General features: G+C 43.0%; 1 protein-coding gene across 5 annotated transcripts in view; it reads right to left on the bottom strand.

Moving 5' to 3' along the window:
- SLC11A2 (solute carrier family 11 member 2) overlaps nucleotides 1-22,386 on the bottom strand; it is a 62,738-nt gene that overhangs the window by 24,267 nt on the left and 16,085 nt on the right. For 2 of the 5 annotated variants that reach the window (XM_006168149.2, XM_027768135.1), the window contains exons 1-3: nucleotides 22,343-22,380; nucleotides 3,913-3,984; nucleotides 592-740 (exon numbers count right to left, since the gene is read on the bottom strand). In XM_006168149.2, the coding sequence (XP_006168211.1) occupies nucleotides 592-740; nucleotides 3,913-3,946 (183 nt within the window). In that variant the 5' untranslated portion in view covers nucleotides 3,947-3,984; nucleotides 22,343-22,380. Of the gene's footprint in view, nucleotides 1-591; nucleotides 741-3,912; nucleotides 3,985-21,755; nucleotides 21,916-21,944; nucleotides 22,213-22,342; nucleotides 22,381-22,386 lie in introns of those variants that run through there. The other 3 variants (XM_006168150.3, XM_006168152.3, XM_006168151.3) reach the window with 3 other exon arrangements.

The raw sequence follows: 22,386 nt of genomic DNA, 5'->3' as shown, positions 1-22,386 counted from the left end.
CACCTTTTAACAATAAACTGGCCGCTTCTCTGAGAACCCTTCATAACCAGCTCTTTCCATCAGCCTCTCAATCCAAAACCAGGTATCAGATCTCTCTGTGCTCAACCACCAACCGAATGGGACAAGGGCCATGATTTTAAAATTTGAAAAAAGGAAATATGAAATTTATACTTTCCTGATCAAAAAATGCTCACTAGTCGGGGCTGGAAGGTGGCATAGTCTAGTCGCAAGGGTGCTGGACTACCACATGGCCGATTGCAGTACGAGTCCTCGACCTGTTGGCTTGCTTTCTCACTTTATCTCTTTCTCGCTCTATTGCTCTGTCCCTCTCTGGTCAAATTAAAATAAATAAATAACATTTAAAAAATAATTCTTAAAAAAAAAAAAGCTTACTAGTGCCATCAAGTAATTCTTTTCAAGGTCTTCATTTTTCTTAATCATTACTATTTACTGTGATAACAAAAATCCAGTCTTCAAAGATTGTCTGCCAAAATTAGACCTGAGGCTGTGACCTTGAGTCATTGAGCAGATCTTCCATCACTCATAGGCTTTTTTCCAGACTAGTGTATTATTCAAGGATCTGTCACTAACCTCTTCCTCAGGAATGGTGATCTTCTCATCAAAGTAGGTAGCAAAGGGCTCTTCTGGCTGCCCAGTGGACTGTGGAAGAGAGGAGTTACTATAGGCAAAGTTGATGGCACCAAAGCTGGCAGAGTCTTCATGGTCTCCAGAAGCGTTGTCTGAATTAACAGATTTGAGAAGAAATTAATAAAAGTGAAAAAAATATTAGAGACCAGCAGGTGGTGTGGTGGTTAATGCGTTGGACATTCTCACATGGTCAACCATGGTTCAAGTCCTGGACCTGGTGGCTTGCTTTCTCACTTTCTCTCTCTCTCTTTGTGTCTCTCTGGTCAAAATAAAATAAGTAAATGAATAAATAAAATTAAGAATAATTTTTTAAAAAGTGATAAAATATAACACTAACAACTCATCCTTAGTAGTACTGAAATTAAAGCATTTTAATATTTAAACGCACAAGACCAATCTGACTCTAGCTCAATTTAATAGTTTATTTTTATATATATTTTTTAATAAATTTATTTTTGAACAGATAATACATTCACATGATTAAAAATGCAAAGTACAAAAAAGCCTACACTAGAAAAGTCCTCTCTTACTCCTTTTTCCCCAGCCACTCAGCTCTAGATCATTCCTTTTTGCTTTTGTTCTCTTTCTTTCTTTTTTGTTTGTTTGTTTGTTTTTGTTACAGGGTGCATGCTCACTGGAGAGTAACAGAGAGGGAAAGTGAAAAAGCACTGCTCAGAGGGGCTGGCCACACCACAACCCCTTCTCCTCCATTCTCCTCTCAGGATTTTGGACATGCATGCACATGCACCTGGCATGTTTCTCAAGTCACTGGTCAGTGACTCAAACTAAGCAGTAAGCCATGTGGGATCCAGCCACTTTAACCACTATACCACTAGCAGGCCCTAGATCAGCTCTTAATACCAATTGCACAGTGATTTTCCTACTTGCATACTTTTACTCCTGCTTGGCAGTTTTAGAATCATTTGATTTTCCTCTAAAAACAAGGACACTTAGGGCTCAAAATAAAACATTCTGGAACAACCCCACTAGTAATCTAAAATCTTAACGTTTAAAAAGAACTATGTCAGTCTAGTGGAACATCGCATTATATGGCAGGACTCATCAAAATAATCATTCTTAGATATTACACCTCCATCAAGCTTCTCAAAAAAGGGCAGAAGCTGCAAAATTCTGCCACAGTTCAGGCTAAAATCTAAAGCTGCAAGGAAGCCACCAAGCAGAAACTCTTTGTGTCCTAGGGCACAGTGAAGAAACTCTGGTCACAAAGTGCCAGCACCCTTGTGATAGCAACCTCATCTCAGACAGATATCTGTGTTTCCCTATATCCTGCATGTAGTTAATATTAAACAGAGCGAGGGGGAGAGTCTGGGAAAAAAGAGCTAATCTATCAGAAACATACAAAGCCCAATTTGTTGTAGTCAGCAAATGGCTATTTTGAACCCAAAGCTCTAATAGCTGTGTTTCTAATAAAACTTTACAGCCTCGATTTAGAAAAAAAAGAGTCGTGGCACATGCTGATAAGGTGCTGCTACTCAGGGCCATAAGGTGGCACAGTAGTTAATGTGCTGGACCCCCATTTGGTTGACTGTGGCTGAAGCCCCAGACCTGGCAGCTTGAAACACACCAGCTGTGTGTGCATGCATTCCCAAAGTCCCCAAAGGAAAATAGAGAAGAGACTGCAAGCGTGGTCATCTCTCCCAGGGGGTGATTTCTCGCTTTCTGTCTCTCTGTCTCTCCAGAGAGCATGGCCTATAGCAAAAGTCTCTCCAGAAAAAAAAAAAAAAAGTGCTGCTGCTATTCAGAGCTGAGGCCACACAGGAGGCCTGGGTTCAATTTCTGGTCTAGCCTATGCAGGCCAGATGTGGTGGCACACACTTGTGGGCCTAGCTAACTAGAGGCTGTGGCAGAAGGATCCCAACATGGCAAGATCTTTTCAAAAAAAAATCTCCCCCGGGAACCAGCAGTTAGCACAATGGCTATGTCGCTGGACTCCCACATAGTCGACCGCGGTTCGCGTCCTGGAGCTGGTGGCTTAAAACTCACGCCGGGTGCATATGCGTGCGTGCCCAAGATCCCGAGAGGAGAATGGAGGAGAAGGGATTGTGGCGTGACCATCCCCCCTGGGGGGTTATTTCTCGCTTTCTATCTCTATGTCTCTCTCTGTCTGGCGAGCGCACGTGCCCTATAGCAAAAACCTCTCCAATAAATAAACAAGTAAATAAATAAATCTCTCCCTCTCTTAAAAAAAAAAGGTGGGGGGGGAGTAGGCAGCCCTGGGGCCTAGCAATTAAGGGAGTTGAATCTCACATGGTCGATTGTGGTTCGTAACCCAGCCCCAGCAGCGTGAAAGGTAAGTTGTGCACATGTGTACATACCCAGAATCCCAACAGGATAGAGAAATGGAGAAGGGATGGTAGTGTGACTACACCCCATTGAGAGGGGCTATCTCCCCCACCTTCTCTGTCTCTCTCTGGCAAGTACACACACTCTTTGGTATCCTGCCAGATATCAGGAAAGGGGAAAAAAATAAGGGGCGGGGAAGAAAAAAAAACCAAGTGGTTTCTACAGGGAACTGACCCATATCATCTTAATTAAATGACTCTGAGTTGATAAGAAAATTTAAAAGGAATGGACAAAGGGGAAGCTCAGATTTGGAAAGGATTCATCAAAGTACTTCAGAAGCTCCAATAAAATAAAGTGCTCACCCTGCACTTTACTAGTCCATACACATCGGAAACATCAGGAAGTATCACAAGCAGCCAACGCACTCTAGAGGCTCTCATGCCAGGCCTGGAGTAACACTGCCCTTGTAAGCATTATTACTATAGAAACTGAACTCACAGCTAACCTTGGCTCAACTCAGAGCTGGAAAGGTGAGACAGGTCTCTGGTTATAAACCTGTTCACATTTACAGACTAAAGCACCAGATGCTGACTTTTTAAAATAATTATTTTATTTAACCTTTCTATTTATTTTTGTTATTTTTTTTAAGGAATTATTTTATTCAACTTTATTTATTTTTTATTTATTTATTTGAATTTGACCAGAGAGAGACAAAGCAAGAGAGAAAGACAGACAGAGGGAAAGTGAGAAAGCAAGCTGCCCGGTCCAGGTCTCAAACCACAGTTGGTCATGAGGGAGTCCAGCACCCTTAACCACCATACCAACTGCCGGCCCACAAACAGGGACTTCTGAATGGAGATGTTAGAACAGATGACAAGAGGGAAAATACAGTAAATTTCTATTACTGTTCTAGCCTAATTCCAAGTGAAAACTAGACAAAAACACGAAGTTATAAATTACCTTCTGGCATCTTCTGTTCAGGACTCAACACCATGGTGGATACCTGAGTGCCCGAGTTCTTAGAATAGGATTCTGGAAAAAAGAAAAGGGAAGTTAAAGGAATCAGCAAGAACAAACAAGTTCAGAACCAGCACTTCATACTCTGTCTCACTGAATCCTTACTGTGTGAAAAGACATTTTACAGAATTAAATAACTTTGAAAATAATTAGTTTCCAGAACATGATTAAGACATGCTTAACAAAAGAGAAAAGTCTTATTCATGTTTTGCTGGCAAGACTTAAAACCAAATTGAAGCAAAAGATATTTTAGAGAGAGAGGGAAACACTTTTTTTTTTTGGAGAGGTTTTTGCTATAGGGCGTGTGCTCTTGCCAGAAAGACAGAGACAGAAAGTGAGAATTCGCCCCGCAGGGGGGATGGCCACACCACAATCCCTTCTTCTCCATTCTCCTCTCGGGATCTTGGGCACACACGTACATGTGCCCGGCGTGAGTTTAAGCCACTGGGTCTGAGACTCGAACCACAGTCGACTACATGGGAGTCCAGCGACATAGCCAGCTAACTGCTGGTCCCAGGCAAATACTTTTTAATAAACATCCACAGAGCAGTTGTAAGCAACTACCCAATCCCTTACTTTAGCTTCCACATTACCCCCAATGTCCAAAACCACACTGATTTCCCCCAATTCCAGGTTTTTAAGGGTAAAGATGTATAACTGTCTTTGGTGTTAACAATTTAAGCTTAAAATTCAATCTTCTGGAAAGTGAGGGAAAAAAACAAATAACACTGATAGTGGAAGGCCACTATTTATAGTCTCAAATTTCCCTGAGAAGAGACTTAGGATTTAATGTTCCATGTCTCATTCCTCAACCCTCTGACAAATGGGAGAAGAAACTAAGCACCCATGGTCTAGCCCCTTCTGGGCTCCCAGGAAGAACTGAGGCACCAGCAGGATTAGGCATGGTCTGTGAGAGGCCAGCACTGCCCTAAGTCCTACAGTAAGCAAGCTCAAGGGAACAGGATACCAGATGTCCAGCATCCTCCTGGATTAAGGTAAATTAGAGGAGGAGGGATATTACCAAGTCCATCTGGCCACAGACCTATGGCATCATTTCCAGTTAGCCTCACCAAAAAGGTTAATATTTTAGGAGGGAGAGACAGAGACAGAGAGAAAATGAGAAAACACCCCCTATGAGAAATGGTCATGCTGTAACCTGTCTTCCCCATTTCTCCCTCCTTTCAGGATTTTAGGCACACACGTGAGCCTTGCATGATTTTTCAAGTTGTCAGGTCTGGGACTCAAACTGCAGTCTGCCATATGGGATCAAGCCACCTTACCACTACACCACCTAGCTGGCCCAAAGGTAGTTTTTTTGTTTTGTTTTTTAAGAATTATTTTATTTTTTGGGGACCAGCAGTTAGCGTAATGGCTATGTCTCTGGACTCCCATGTAGTCGACTGTGGTTCGTGTCCTGGACCCGGTGGCTTAAAACTCACGCCAGGTGCATGTGCGTGCATGCCCAAGATCCCAGGAGGAGAATGGTGGAGAAGGGATTGTGGCGTGGCCAAAATCGCTTTCTGTCTCTGGTGAGCGCACGCACCCTATAGTGAAAACCTCTCCAAAGAAAAAAAAAGAATTATTTTATTATATTTTTTACCTTTTATTTATTTATTTTAATTTGACCAGAGAGGGACAGAGAGAAAAAAAAGTGAGAAAGCAAGTTGACTGGTTTGGCACTCGAACCACAGTCAGCCATGTGGGAGTCCAGCGCCCTTAACCACCATGCTACCTGCTGGTCCCCTCCCTTTTTCTTTTTTAAAATTATTTTATTTTTAACTTTTGTTTATTTATTTAAGACTAGTATTTTTATTTGCCAGAGGGCATGTGAGTTGGCTGAGGAAAAACAGACTGAGTAAAGAAGCACCCCCCACAGGGAATGGTCATAACGCAATTCCTTCTCCTACATTTCTCCCACTGTTGAGGTTTTTGGGTACACAAGCACATGTGCCTGCCACGTATTTCAAGCCTCTAGGTTTGAGACTTGAACTGTGCAATTGGCTATGTGGAATCTTGCTGCCTTAACCACTACACTACCAGCTGGCCCCCAATAAGGCTAATTTAAAATTTTTGAGCTAGGAGGGGGGTCTTCAAAAAGTTCATGAAAAATGCTTATTATGAAAACACTATGAATTTCGGGAACCAGCAGTTAGCGTAATGGCTATGTTGCTGGACTCCCACGTAGTCAACTGCGGTTCGAGTCCCGGACCCGGTAGCTTAAAACTCACGCCGGGCGCATGTGCGTGCATGCCCACGATCCCGAGAGGAGAATGGAGGAGAAGGGATTGCGGCGTGACCATCCCCTCTGGGGGTGATTTCTCGCTTTCTGTCTCTATGTTTCTCTCTGTCTGTCTGGCGAGTGCACATGCCCTATAGTGAAAATCTCTCCAAAAAAAAAAACTATGAATTTCAATTTCAAAATAAACCCATACTTCATTTCTATTTTCCCATGAACTTTTTGAAGTCCCCCCTCATATTTATTATGGAGCACATTTCTGATCTGATTCCAAATTTACAAGATGGTGCCAGCAGGTGGCGTAGCGGTTGGGGCACTGGACTTCCACATGGCTGACCGCAGTTTGGATCCTAGACCTGATAGTTTGCTTTCTTGCTTTCCCTCTTTCTCTGTCTCTCTCTAGTGGGCACATGTGCCCTATAGCAAATTAAAAAATAATAATGATAAACTTAAATAAATAATTCTTTCTTTTTTTTTTTGGAGAGGTTTTCGCTATAGGGCGCGTGCGCTCGCCAGACAGACAGAGAGAGACATAGAGACAGAAAGCGAGAAATCACCCCCCAGGGGGGATGGTCACGCCGCAATCCCTTCTCCTCCATTCTCCTCTCGGGATCTTGGGCACGCACGCACAAGCGCCCGGCGTGAGTTTTAAGCCACCAGGTCCAGGACGCGAACCGCGGTCGACTACGTGGGAGTCCAGCGACATAGCCATTACTCTAACTGCTGGTTCCCAATAATTCTAAAAATAATTTTACAAGACAAAGGACAAGATAAAATTATTGATTCTCCCACTCCTTATGTCGCAGTAGTAATCATCCTATTGAAAGAGGGATAGAGCCTTTCCATAGCCTTTTACTGTTTCAGTATAATCCTTCTCCACTTCTCCCTTACGTTGTTGCTATCTGAAAAGTTCCCTACTTTCTTTAATTTTTCTATCAACACATTTCTATACCTATATTATAGAAGTCCAGAATTCAGACCTGAAAGAGGCTTTTATGTTTCATCTGTCTTCTGAGGTATAAAACATACTATCACGGGACCCGTAGTTGGTGTAATGGCTATGTCTCTGGACTCCCATGTAGTTGCTGTGGTTCAAGTCTCAGACCAGATGGCTTAAAACTCACGCCAGGTGGGACCAGCAGTTAGCATAATGGCTATGTCACTGAGCTCCCACATAGTCGACCGTGGTTCGAGTCCCGGACCCGGTGGCTTAAACTCACGCCAGGCGCGTGTGCGTGCGTGCCCAAGATCCCGAGAGGAGAATGGAGGAGAAGGGACTGCGGCATGACCATCCCCCCTGGGGGGTGATTTCTCGCTTTCTATCTCTCTGTCTCTGTCTGTCTGACGAGCGCACGCGCCCTATAGCAAAAACCCTTTCAAAAAAAAAAAAAAGAAAATACTCACGCCAGGCAAATGTGAGTGCATGCCCAAGATCTCAAGAGAAGAAAGGAGGAGAAGGGATTGCAGCATGGCCATCCCTCCGGGGGGTGATTTCTAGCTTTCTGTCTCTCTCTTTCTGGCACACACACACACCCTATAGCAAAAACTACCCCCCTCCCAAAAAAAACCATCACCTGCTAACTTGGAAAAGACAATCTTTCCTCACTATAGTCACCAGTGTCAAGTATTATATTACAATGGACAACTAACCATGTCACTCCTGTCAAGTCTTAGGCCACCAGATGGCTAAAAGACCCCAGTAAGACTAAATCCAACCCTTTCTTCAGCCAGTTACAATAGCACCTCACCTAAATGGGGTTATGTATATCTGACCACTCAGAGTAGCAGTACCTACTTTGAGCTCTTAATCACAGCAAAGCTCCTCCCTCTCCTCAAACTAGCCTTTTTTTTTACTTTTGTTTCACATATATTTCTTTTTTCTTTTTTAAGAGAAATTTTTGCTATAGGGCACAGGTGCTCACCACAGAGACAGAAAGTGAGAAATCACCCCCCTGGGGGGGATGGCATGCCACAATCCCTTCTCCTCTATTCTCCTCTAAAGATTTTTGGGACACACACCTGGCATGTGTTTGAAGCCACTGGATCTGGGACTTGAACTATGGTCAACTATGTGGGAGTTCAGCGATATAATCATTACGCTATCTGTTGGTCCTTCATATATACTTCTAATAAGCCAGGTTATGAGGTTATTTTACTTCACAATAAATTTAAAACCACAAATAAGATTTGGGGCCATTATGGTTTTTACAGAAAGAGAGGGATTTGGCACCCTGAGGAATCAGAAAAACTCCAGAAGCATATCAGTCTCTGGCTGCTCATAAGCAGGAAAGAGCCTTCCTTATATTTCAATCAGTTCTGAGAGCACCATTATTAGAACAATAACTCAAATTTCTAATTGTGGTCCTGATCACCAGGAAAAGAAATGAATGAACTGTATTCTTCTGTAATGATGGTTGATATCATGTTTAAGAAGAAACAGAGATGTGTAACATATTTGAGGAAGAGTTCTAGGCCAGCCTGTGGTGTGGCAGTTAAGATGGCTGGATCCCTCACTGACTGACAACTGTGTGGTTGGACTCCCAGATCCCACAGCCTGATAAACATGCCAACTGTGTGTGTGTATACCCAAAATCCTGAGAGGAGAATGGAGGAGAAAGGACTGCAGTGTGGCCTTCTCCCAGGGGCTGATTTCTCACTTTCTCTGTCTCTCCCTGGCAAGCGCATGCACTATATAGAAAATAAAAACAATAATAAGAGTAGTAATTCAAAATAAGTTTAAAAGTGGGAACCAGCAGTTAGCGTAATGGCTATGTCTCTGGACTCCCACATAGTCGACCCCGGTTCGCGTCCGGGACCCGGTGGCTTAAAACTCACGCCGGGCACGTGTGCATGCGTGCCAAAATCCCAAGAGGAGAATGGAGCCCCCTGGGGGGTGATTTCTCACTTTCTGTCTCTATGTCTCTTTCTGTCTGTCTGGTGAACACACGTGCCCTATAGCAAAAATCTCTCAAAAAAATAATAATAATAATAATAAGTTTAAAAGTTACATTTAGGGGTTAGCAGGTAGGTGGTGTGGTGGTTAAAGCACTGGACTCCCACATGACTGGCAGCGGATCGAATCCTGGACCTGGCGGCTTGAAAATCTCTTTAGACCCATATGCATGTGGGTCCAAAATTCCAGGAGAAGAATGGAAGAAAAACGATTACGGCATGACTATCCCCCTGAGGTCAGGGGTTCTCATTTTCCCTCTCACTCTCTCTCTCTACCAAGCACACCTGACCTATAGCAAAAACCTTATAAATAAATAAAGAATAAAAAGAAAATACAGCATATTCCCCAAGCATGCAATATGAAAATAATTTTAGGCAGAAATATGTCATAATAAAAGTTTAAATAATTATTAGTGGTATTTCAAAACACACAAAGCCGGTAAAAGTCTGGTCTTTGCTATGAAATCTCAAGGATGAATTATAGAAAATGGATTCTAGATTCCAGTTTTCTTGGGTCAGCCCCATAGCCTTGTGGTTAAAGTAAGCTAAATCCCGCATGGCGATCCACAGTTGGATTCCCAGCTCCAGTAGCTTGAGAAACATGCTGGCAGTGTGCATGTATGTCCTGACAGGACACAAAAATCCTGACAGGATGGAGAAATAGAGACAGGATTGCAGCATAATCATACTCCCACGTGGGGGTGCTTTCTCCCTCTCTCTCTCTCTCTTTTTCTCTGGTGAGTACACATGTCCTCTGGTCAAAAAAAAAATTCCACCTTTCTCATCAAAGTTTTTGGTTTTTGTTTTTTTGCTATAGGGAGCTTACACTTTGTAGAAAAAGAGAGACAGAGAAACAGAGGGAAACTGAGAAAGCACACCCCCAGAGGGATGATCTTTACAACCCCTTCTCTACCATTCTCCTTTCAGAATTTTTTTTTTTTTTGAGAGATTTTTGCTATAAGGCATGTGTGCTCACCAGACAGAAAGAGAGAAATCACCCCTTGGGGGGAGGCAACCTGCAATCCCTTCTCCTCCATTCTCCTCTAGGGATTTTGGGTACGCAAGTTTTTTAAGTCACCAAGTATGGACTCAAACTGCAGTTGACTTGAAAGAGCCCAGAGAGGTAACCATTACACCATCTGCTGGTCCCTCCTCCCAGAATCTTGGGCACGCAGTGCATCCAGTTTGTTTTTCAAGCCACCAGGTTTGGGACCTGAACTGCTGGCCATGTGGGACCCAGCTGCCTTAACCACCAGACCACTGGCTGGCTCTCTCATCAAAGTTTTTAGTCAAGGGAACCAGCAGTTAGCGTAATGGCTATGTCGCTGGACTCCCACGTAGTCGACTGTGGTTCACGTCCCAGACCCAGTGGCTTAGAACTCACGCTGGGCGTGTGTGCGTGCGTGCCCAAGATCCCAAGAGGAGAATGGAAGAGAAGGGATTGCGGCGTGACCATCCGCCCTGGGGGGTGATTTCTCGCTGTCTCTATGTCTCTCTCTGTCTGTCTGGCGAGCACACGTGCCCTATAGAGAAAACTTGTCCAAAAAAAAAAAATTTTAGTTAAGAAACAATTAGCTCCATTGTTTGCAATGTCTACAGAATGAAACTAAGGCAGGGAGTAGCCAGTGTCTGTTATGCTTGGTATGCTGCCCAGTACTTATAGCTCCATGAAAATTTATGACCCATATGGACCAGTAAGTTAATATTAACACAGTTTTGCTCTCTAGGACTATCCCACCAGGTAGCTCCAGTCATTTCATTACAGTGAGGAAAAGATCAAGAGTTAGGAAAAAAGCAAGCAGAATCAACCCAGCGGTACTCTGATAATTACAATGAACTCTGTTTTGCTATTCCAGCTCATTCTCAACTATAAAGTGTCTCTTTTTTTTTTTTTTGAGAGGTTTACTTTTGCTATAGGGCACGTGCGTTCACCAGAAAGTCAGAGAAAGACAGAAAGACAGAAAGTGAGAAATCACCCCCCAGGGGGGATGGCCATGCCACAATCCCTTCTCCTCCATTCTCTCGGGATCTTGGGCATACATACACACGTGCTCGGCGTGAGTTTAAGCCACTGGGTCCGGGACTCGAACCAAACACAGAGATTTAAAAAATCAGGTAACAAATGATCTCATTAATTAACAAAGATAGTCCTTTTTTTTTTTTTTTTGGGGGGGAGAGTTTTTTTTTGCTATAGGGCGCATGCGCTCGCCAGACAGACAGAGACGTAGAGACAGAAAGCGAGAAATGGTCACGCTGCAATCCCTTCTCCTCCATTCTCCTCTCGGGATCTTGGGCATGCATGCACACGCGCCCGGCTTGAGTTTTAAGCCACCGGTCTGGGACGCAAACCACGGTCGACTATGTGGGAGTCCAGCAACATAGCCATTACGCTAACTGCTGGTTCCCCCCTCACTTTTTCTTAAACCTAGTTTCTTCCTATCAAACAGCAAATCAACATAAAAATGGCACTCATGGTTAAACATAACTATTTTATCTGATTCCCTTTCAAGAGTTATAAGACTGTTTTACAAATAAAAATGCTAATATAGGGACCAGCCAGTGGCATGGTGGTAAAGGCGCTGGACACTCCCACATGGCAGACCACAATTCGAGTCCTAGATCTGGTGGTTTTCTCTCTCTCTTGAAAAATTAAAATAAATGAATGAGTAAATAAACTTAAATAAATAATTATTTTTAAATGCTAATATAATTTGTCTGCAATTTCAAAAATCTGTATCTCCTGTCATCCAGAAATTCTACTTCTAAAAATGTGTCCTAAGCAACACTATCACATGGCTTCTCTGCCTTTTGGATAAGATCAAGTGAAGAAACATCATGACAAGGAAATACGTACAAGGATATTTTCCACAGCTTTGTTTGTAAGTCAAAAGACTGAAAACCACCCAGAGATTAGAAGGAGACTGGTTGAATAAACTGTGGACATTCATAGAATGGGATATCATGCAGCTATTATAAATAAAGAAGACCTCTATGTATTAAGAGGAAACAACCTGCAATATATTGTCTGGTGAAAAAACAATCAATTGAACAGTATGCAATCATTTCTGTAGCCAAACCAACAAAAAACTGATAATGATGGTTGTCCCTAAGCAAAGGAAGTAATCGGGGAGAGTACAAGATCTCTCACTGAATATGTATTATATTTTTTGCATTAAAAAATAGTTTTACCATGTACATGCATTTTTTTTTTTAATTTAAAGGTCATATGAATTCACATTCACTCAGCTATCTGAACACTTGAGCAATGTTCAGTTGAACTCTCTGATAAAACTTCTGCTACGGATAATCAGAGATCTGCAGCTGTCTAGCTGACAAACACATATTGCCTTAAGCTTGCTTATGCACTAGTTTGTCTTCACGCCCAAGTGGCCATGCTCTGAAAAGACGATTTCAGCCATTCACCTGAAGGCAAAGAATTAGAAGTCCTCTGCTCCAGGAAGCATTTCCTAAGGGATGTCCTAATTTGAGTTAAGTGGCCCTCCTCCATGTTCCCCCAAGGCACCCACTGTTTATCGTTATCATTATTCTTACCAAGGTGTCTTGAAATCACCTATACCTTGGTACCATTTTTGCAATTTTTATGTAGGTTTTCAAATTCTATGGAAATCAAAAATTACCTCAAAAACACATACTAGCTGTCCTAGCGGCAATCGTGCAGGTGGTAGGGTACCACTGTGTGATACTGGAGTTGTATGGGAGGATTGGATTTGGGGCCACCTAAACACAGAGTCTGTCTGCAGTCCTACCTGGCTGGAAGTGACGGAGATCAGAGGCGCAGTATAATGAGACCCCGTGGAGGATATCTACCCTTCTCTTTCATTTTCTCTCATGAAAGAAATAAACTTTAAAAATTCTAACATCTGGGGTCAGCAAGTGCACAGTGGTTAAGGAAGTGGACTGCCATGTGGCCAACTGCGGCACGAGTACCAGACCTGGCACCTTGAAACACACGCCAGGAGCATGTGCATGCAGGCCCAAAATCCCAAGAGAAGAATATGGAGGATAGGGGATTATGATGTGGCTATCCCTCCCATTGGGGTGCTTTCTCACTTTCCATCTGTCTCTGTCTGAATGGCAAAAAAAAAAAAAAATCTAACACCTAATTTATAATAATTCTGTATTCTTCTGTATTCTTAGCAGTTAGAACAACTCTGGAAGAATAATTTGGATAGTCCAAACTTACTAACCCCAAGAAACTTTGAAATACTGATTATTAAAACATCTACAATTTAAACCTTTTTTGCCTATGGTTAAAAAGAAGTTGGAGTCAGGATCAGCAGTTGGGATAATGGCTATGTCCCTGGGCTTCCATGCAGTTGACTGCAGTTCGAATCCTGGACCCAGTGCCTTAAACTCATGCCGGGTGCAGGTGCATACGTGCCCAAGATCTCAAGAAGAGAATGGAAGAGAAGGAACTGCAGCATGGCCATCACCCCTGGGGGGTGATTTCTCACTTTCTGTCTCTGTGTGTCTCTGTCTTTCTGGCAAGGGCATGTGTCCTATAGCAAAAAAACAAAAAACAAAAAACAAAAAACAAAAAAAAAACCCCTCTCAAAAAAAAAAAAAAAACCAGTTGGAGTCTGAGTTAATTTGTTTTCTTATAAAATTCTCCTATAAAGGGGCCGGCAGGTGGCATGGCAGCTAAGGGCGCTGGACTCCCACATGGCCAACTAAGGTTCAAGTCCTGGACCTGGTGGCTTGCTTTCTCACTTTCCTTCCCTCTTTTTGTCTTTCTCTGGTCAAATGAAAATAAAGAAAGGAAGGAAGGAAGGAAATAAAATAATTTTAAAAAGAAAAAAAATTCTCCTATAAAGAGGAGCCAGCAGGTGGCATGGTGGCTAGGGCACCGGACTCCAACATGGCTGATCATGGTTCAAGTTCTGGACCTGGCAGCTTATTCCCTTTCTCTCTCTCCTTCTCTGGTGAGTGCACGTGTCTGATAGGAAATTTTTTAAAATAGTAATAATAAACAAAACCTAAATTTTTAAACATTCTCCTATAAAGAATAATAACGGCACTCAAAACTATTTCACTGATCCTTTTGTTGAAATTGTAAGATTTAGAGAGTAATTTTTTTTCTTCAGTTTGCTACGGGTATTTGCACTTACAGGAGACACAGAGAGAGAAAATGAGAAAACACCCCCTCAGGGAGATGGCCACTCCACAATCCCCTCTCCTCCATTTACTTCTCGGGTCCCTAGGCACACACATGCACATGCCCAGCATGCTCCCTAGCCACCAGGTCCAGGACCTGAACTGTATAGTCAGCTGTATGAGATCAAGCCACCTCAACCACCATATCACCAGTTGTCCTGAGAAATTTTTTTAAGAGATATTTTTGCTATAGGACACATGCGTTCCTAAAATCCCAAGAGGAAAATGGAGAAGGGACTGCAGTACGGTCATCCCCCCGGGGAGTGATTTCTCGCTTTTTGTCTCTCTGTCTCTCTGGCAAGCAAATGCACCCAATAGCAAAAGTATCCTTTTTATTTTTAAAGAAATATTTATTTTAATTTAACCAGAGGGAGACACACAGAGAGGGAGAGGGAAAGTGAGAAAGCAAGACATCAGGTCCAGGACTCAAACTGTGGTCGGTCATGTTGGAGTGTCCAATGCCTTATCTACCAGGCCACCTGCTGGTCTCCAAAAGTATCTTTTAAAAGATACATCTTTTGCTATAAAGTGACCTGGTGGTCAGTCAGAGATCCCTAGGGGGGATGGACACGCCACAATCCCTTCTCCTCCATTCTCCTCACGGGATTTTGGACATGCACGCATGTGCCCAGCAGTTTATCAAGCTGCTAGGTCCAGGACTTGAACCACATAGTCAGACATGTGGGATCTAGCTGCTTTAACCACCACACCACCGGCTGGCCCTATTTGTTTTCTTCCAGGAGAGACAGAGAGATGGACAGACATGCCCAACTATCTCTGCACAAGGGCAAAGAGATTGGGTATCCCAAGAGGAAGGGCTATGGATTGAGAAAGGACAAATAAAAGCGAAAGCCAGAGACCAGGAGATGGCATAATGGTTACGTCGCTGGACTCCCAGGAAGTCAACCATGGTTCGAACCCCAGACCTGAAGGCTTAAACTCATGCCAGGTGCGTGTGCATGCACACTTAAAATCCCAAGAGGAGAATGGAGAAGGGATTGCGGCATGGTCATCCCCCTGGGGGGCGATTTTTCACTGTCACTCTGGCAAGCACATGCACCCTCTAACAAAAATCTCTCTAAAGGAAAAAAAAAAAAAAAGGGGGCCAGACAGCCCCGGGGGCTGCTGGAGAATGCTGTGGCCATGAGCCACAAATCAATCTGTGCTCATTCAACTAATGAGGAGGTAAAGCCAGTGCTTCAGCTGTGGAGCACCTCATGGTTCTAAACAAGCTTCTCCAGGCCTTCTCTGGCTAACCTCAGGTTTCTTCCTCATACTTGCTTAAGTACTGTTTTTCTCTGGCAAACATGTAAAGTCCAGCAGTAGATTATGTCTTTGTTTAGAGTCTTTGCATGCCCTGCAGAGATAGTCCAAAGACTATCTATTTTAAAATGTTTCCTACATCCAACAGGATCTTCAAACTATAATCTACTCCCAGCCTCAGCCAATTCAGGCTAGGGGCAAATGTGCATGCCTGGCATTTACACGGAAACCACATGATACAAATCAGGGAGATACTCCTGTGAGTCCAGTTGACCTACTGCTGCAACACCATTTAGCCCCAATTGAGGGTTGTTGTTTTTAAAATAAAAAAGAAGTATTTTATTAACTTTATTTATTTAAATTTTACCGGAGTGAGAGAGAGAAAGAGAGAGAAAGTGAGAAAGAAAGCCACCAGGTCCAGCACTTGAGCCATGGTTGGCCATGTGGGAGTCCAGCACCCTTAACAACCAAGCCACCTGCCGGTTCCCCAATTGTGGTCTTATTTTTTTTTTTAATTCCATTTTTTCTTAAGAAAATGTAAAGATTTCTGACCCTTCTAAAATTCCCTTTCAATATAGGTCTACTTTAAGATTGAAGTACCTGGTAGCCCTGCTAAACTATTATTATTAATCTGACACCTACATTGTACAAGATGTTCTTCATGAAGGTGAATTTCCTGGGTGATTGGGAATCAATAAAACTCACTGACATATTCAAGTGGTTCAAACAACTGTTTTCTGAATCCTATGTTACTTTTCAAATTCATTTATAAGAATAAAAAATGCTGAATGAGTTTACAAACTGATTCATTACTTCATAATTTTCAATGACATTTCTAGAGCAACAGAACAAAATGATGCAAAATACTGGGTAATCAACAACCCAATATATAAAGAATAAAGAAAAACTGGGACCAGCAGATGCGTAAGGGTTATGTTACAGACTTCCACATGGCTGACCGCAGTTCAAGCCTCAGGTCCAGAGGCTTGAAACTCACACCAGGAGCATGTGCATGCATGTCCAAAATCCCGAGAGAAGAATGGAGGAGAAGGGATTGTGGTGTGGCTATTCCCAAATCCCGGGGTGATCTCTCGCTTTCTCTCTCTCTCTTCCACGAGCACAAAAATATAAAAAAAATTATAGCAAAAATACTTTTAAAAATTAAATATAATTGATATAAAATGAAAAAGACAGGCTGAAGGGTCTGATTATAACTATTTCATGGCAGAAGAAACAAAGTGAAAAGCCCTTCTAGTAAGCATTAGTTTAAGAAAAAGACCTTGAAACTCTACTCCTTTCTACCGACGTGGGTAATATTAGAATGTCTCCAATCAAAAGCCACACAAGCACACCCAGTTCATAAAAGACGAACAGTACTGCTATTATACGATGTGCTTACCATGAATCCAGGCCTCTGTCTGTCTCTCCTTGGGCACAATGCCCATTGAAATACTAACTTAAGACTCCTCATTTTACTAACATTGTATGTCATATTAATCATCTCAAATTTGAAATATCTTATTTAGTCTATCATAGAACCACAATTTTAGCTCAACATCTAGTTTTTTGTTTATCACCTAAGTTGCACTTTTAAGTCTACTTCATAATGGGAAGAAAATCTTCACATTGAGACCATCTAAATATCTAAAAAAGAAAAAAAAAAAAAAAAAAAGGTCAGAAACAAGACCAGAGAGAAAGTAAGATATGGGGAGGAAAAGTATGGTAGATAATAAAACCAGCTGCTTGGGTGTCAAAGATAATAACAGCTGGGAGAAATGTGGCCAGGCTGTCAACGAGTACTGATCTTTCAGACAAAACTATCATTTGCCAAGTAGAGACTGCCCCTTAAATAGAATTCTTCACTCTCACATGCCGGCATCACTGAAGTCTTACTTTCAGTAAGATATCTTGGTCTTTGTTTCTCCCAACCCTCTCAGTGGGTGCTTCCTCTGAACTTTCTCTTAACCAGAACTTTATGCCAGTGTGTGCTTCCCTTAGGGGGGCAACCTAGCCTTCTAGTCTGACACCTGGATTCTGGAACACAATCCTAAACTCTGCAAAAAATGTCAAAGACCCCTCCCTACTAAAATAAAAAATCCCTATTGAAATTAATCTATACCTACCTCTTGCCTCAGAAAAAATGTTTTGCCCTCATACTTGCTTAAGTACTGTTTTTTTCTCTGGCAAGTATGAAGAATGATTATCATTAGATTATATTCAAACCATTTCTTCTGATCACAGGTATTTGTTCCCAAATGTAGATTAACCTAAACAACTAAACATTTTCTTCTATGCTTTTTAAAAAATAATTATTTACTTAATTCCATTGTTGTTTTTTAATTTGACCAGAGGGAGAGAGAGAAAGCAAGCCGACAGGTCTGGGACTTAAGCTGTGGTTGGTTATGTGGGAATCCAGAGCCTTTAACCACCACACCACCTGCCAGCCCCAAAATGAGAAAGCAAGCTGCCAGGTCCAGGACTTGAACTGCTGTCAGCCATGTGAGAGTGTAACACTTTAACCATCATGCCACCTGCTGGCCCCATTTTTTTCTTAAAGCAAAGAAAAATTCTGTGTAAAGAGTACATGCTTGAGGGGACCAGCAGGTGGCGTGGTGGTTAAGGCGCTGGACACTCCCACATGGCAGACCATGGTTCGAGTCCTGGACCTGGTGACTTGCTTTCTCACTTTCTCCTCTCTCTCTCTCTCTCTGGTCAAAATAAATGAATGAATAAACAAAATTAAAAATAATTATAAAAAAAAAAAAAAGAGTACATACTTGAGGGACCAGCAGTTGACGACGTAATAGCTATGTCACTGGACTCCCATGTCGTCGATTGGAGTTCAAGTGCTGGTCCTGGTGGCGCCGGGCGCATGTGCATGCATGTCCAAGATCCCAGGAGGAGAATGGAGGAGAAGGGATTACAACATGGCCATCCCCCCTGGGGAAGTGATTTCTCGCTTTCTGTCTCTCTGTCTCTTTCTGGTGAGCGCACATGCCCTATAGCAAAAACCTCTCCAAAAATAATAATAATGATAATAAATAAAATTAAATAAATAATTCCTTTTTAAAAAATAGATTTCCTGGGACCAGCAGTTAGTGTAATGGCTATGTCGCTGGACTCCCACGTAGTCGACTGCGGTTCGCGTCCCGGACCAGGTGGCTTAAAACTCACGCCAGGCTCGTGTGCGTGTGTGCCCAAGATCCCGAGAGGAGAATGGAGGAGAAGAGACTGTGGTGTGGCCATCCCCCCGGGGGGTGATTTCTCGCTTTCTGTCTCTCTATCTCTGTCTGGCGAGCGCACGTGCCCTATAGCAAAAATCTCTCTCTCAAAAAAAAAAAAATAGATTTCCTTTGCCTCCTTATTCAATCACAAAGAGGTTTCAATATCCAACTTTGGAATACCAAAGCTAAATAATTAAACTTATACCATCTATACTTCAGCCAATTCTAGCCAGCATGCTACTACAGTAAGCAGTGCTCTTTCTTATACAGTGCTTCTCATTTTGTGATTGTTCCTAATAAAGCTACACATATAAATAGCAGCTTCCCTGAAGGGAAGAATTAGAAGGCCAAACAGCCTTCCATTGGAGTCTCTCAGATAGCACCAAGAGAATTTGACAGTCATTCTTTGGCTCATTGAAAGGGCATAGAGGCCCCGTCCATAGTGTGGTAGTTAAGGTGGCTGGATCCCACATGGTACATGTGTGTCCAAAATCCCAAAAGGAAGAGAAGTAGAAAAGAGATTGCAGCATGATCATTCCCCCAATGGAAAAACTGAACCAAAGGGCCAGCAGTTAGCAAGGTGGTCAAGGCAATGGACTCCCACATGACCAACAACGGTTAAATTCTGGACCTGGCAGCTTGAAAATCACACTGGGTGCGGGGGTCAGCAGGTGGCGTGGTAGTTAAGGCACTGGACACCCCCACATGGCAGACTGCAGTCAAGTCCCAGACCTGGTAGCTTGCTTTCTCACTTTCCCTCTCTCTCTCTCTGCCTCACTCTGGTCAAATAAAAATAAGTGAATGAATAAATAAAATTAAATAATAATCCTTAAAAAAGAATAAAAGAAAGAAAAGGAAAAAGAAAATTACACTGGGCGCATGTGCATGCATGCCCAAAATCCCAGGATGAGAATGGAGGAGAAGAGACTGCAGCATGGCCATCTCCTCTGGGGGGTGATGTCTCACTTTCCATTTCACTGTCTCTGTCTCTCTTCAGTGAGCATACATGCTCTGTGGCAAATGACTAGAAAATAAAATAAAATAAAAATGGAACCATAGGGCCCAGTAGGAGACATGATGGTTAAGGCACTGGACTCCCACATGGCTGACTACAATTCAAGTCCTGGACACAGAGTCTTGCTTTCTCACTTTCCATTTCTCTCTCTCTCTCTCTGGTTAAATTAAAGTAATAATAATAACAACAACAAATAAAATTAAATAAGTAGTAGTAATAGTAATAATAATAATAAAGGAAGGAACCTTAGATGCTCTGTAGAATAATCCAAGGGACCACCACTGATTTCCTGGCAGTAGAATAAGAATAGATTCATATGGAGCTTCCTCATTCCGAGCAAGAAGTGCTGTCAGGCTGCTCAGAAATTCCCCTTCCAAGTCCCACAGCCATTCCGGAAACATGACAAAGAAAGTATGCTGCAATCATGGCCTTTTTGGTTTTGGATCCAAAATAAATTGCCTAAGGCCAAGCAAGGCTGTGAATTATATTATCCAATGAAAAAGTAAACAGTCAAAGAAGTTCTGAGGTTTCATTTACCTAACACAACTATCATGGTAAATGATGGTAAATGACCTAATACAGTTTCCAACCTTATTTAATAAAACAAACACCAAGAGAAAGCCTCTGGTCACTAATTACACTGTACCTTCAGATCAAAGTTAATAATGTGGATGGAAACCACAAGCCTGAGGGATCATTAACAAGCCATGAGATTCTGAACAAAGGATAAGTACTATGGTCAGAATTCTTTAGCTTAGAATCTTTATGGGAAAAGAAGGCACATGTAGGTTAATAAAACATACACTCCTGCATGCCCAAGAACTGTTCTAGAAGCAGTTTATGCATTTTAACTAATTTAATACACATAAACCTTCTAAGATATTCTTTTTTTAGAGAGAGAGATTTTTGCTCTCCTTGCCAGAGAAACAGAGAGACAGAAAGCGAGAAATCACCCCCCCAGGGGTTATGGCTATGCCCCAAGCCCTTCTCCTCCATCCTCCTCTTGGGATTTTGGGCATGCACACACACGCACCCTGCACTAGTTTTAAGCTGCCGGCTCCAGGACTCGAACTGTGGTCCACTACGTCGAACTACAGCAATGTAACCATTATACAATCTGCTGGTCCCTAAAATATTATTAATCACCATTATAAAAATGCAGAACAAGAGAACAAAGAGGTTAAACAACTTGGTTGAGGGTTTACACAGCCAAGAAGTAATTCAAACTGCTCAAGCTTCAGATTCTACAGAAGTCAAGGTAAACATCATTCCCCGGGTTTCACCAACATATGCCAGAATTATGACCAGCCAAAGTTTTTAGAAACCCACCCTACCTTGCAAGCTCTCCTTCCATATACATAATTTTTACTTTTGCTTTCCACTTCAAAGAGATGTCACTTTTCTCTAACTTCATAATAACCCTTTGAAAGCACTGAACAATTTGAGGATAGATATTGTCATTTACACATTGGAAACTCAAGTCCGGTTCCTCAACCTCTCCACTAATAATCATCTTTGTACAACAGGAGGGATTTGGGGAGAAACAGAGAGGATAAAAGGAATCCAAGGGCAGAAAATCAAAAAACATAGGACAGGGGCTGGCAGGTGGGTGGTGGTTAGGTGCTGGCTTCCCATATGGTTAACTACGGTTGGATTCCCAGACATGGAGGCTTGCTTTTTCACTTTCCCTTTCTCACTCTGGTCAATTAAAATAACGACAACAGTAATAACAAATAAAACTAAATGAATTTTTTTAAAAAAGCAGACAACAGCCTTAAAAGTAGAGACATATGAAACCAAGCAGTAGGAGAGCATCCGCCACACACCGTGCCCAATATGCGTCTCTCGAGATACCATTGACCTGGAGCCCTGCATCCAGAGGGACCCAAGGAGCTGCATAAACAATTGCCTTAAAACCAACCTTTTATATTACAAACACTGATCGATCTGCCCAGGCTGAACACGACTTTCACGAATAGACGCTCGTGTGTCGCCAAGACTAAAGTTTTAGCTGAAGTGGGGCGACAGGAGGCCCTGAGGAGCGGCCGGGGCCCCAAGGCTCCGCCCGTAAGAAGGCAGTCACGGGAGACCTTGCCCTGTGCCCGTCTACCTCTTCTGCGGCGTCAGGGAGGGTCACTGCACCCTCGATTATGGGTCCCGGAGCCCTGTCAGGGCCAGCTGAGGTTGAGCCATTTGTTGTAGGCCGCGGTGGGTCAGTGAACAGGCGTCCGCGACCTCGGGCGTTCGCTCTCGGTCCCCCACTCTCGACACCCTCCCCTCGACCTTCCTTCGAACAACGCGGTTCCGTCTGTCCCCTCGACCCTGGGCCGAGAGCCTCAGGCCTTCCCTGCCCGCACCTCCCCTCGCTGCCCCGCACTGAGCACCGGTGTCCCATACTGGCTCCGGAACTTTGACCCCAGGCAGGCCCAGGAGGTACCCCGCGCCCCTCCCGCCGCTTGGAGAAAGCCGAGCGCCGTGACCCCTGACCCCGCCTGCCCCTAATCTTACCTACTCTGCAGGCACCAGATCCGATGCCCACGCGCGGGCGGCTC

This window comes from Tupaia chinensis, unplaced genomic scaffold (assembly GCF_000334495.1).
Source record: "Tupaia chinensis unplaced genomic scaffold, TupChi_1.0 Scaffold145652_1, whole genome shotgun sequence".
Lineage (NCBI taxonomy): Eukaryota > Metazoa > Chordata > Mammalia > Scandentia > Tupaiidae > Tupaia > Tupaia belangeri.
Note: the sequence above shows the minus strand (reverse complement) of the source record. Positions and strands in the feature narration are given on the sequence as shown.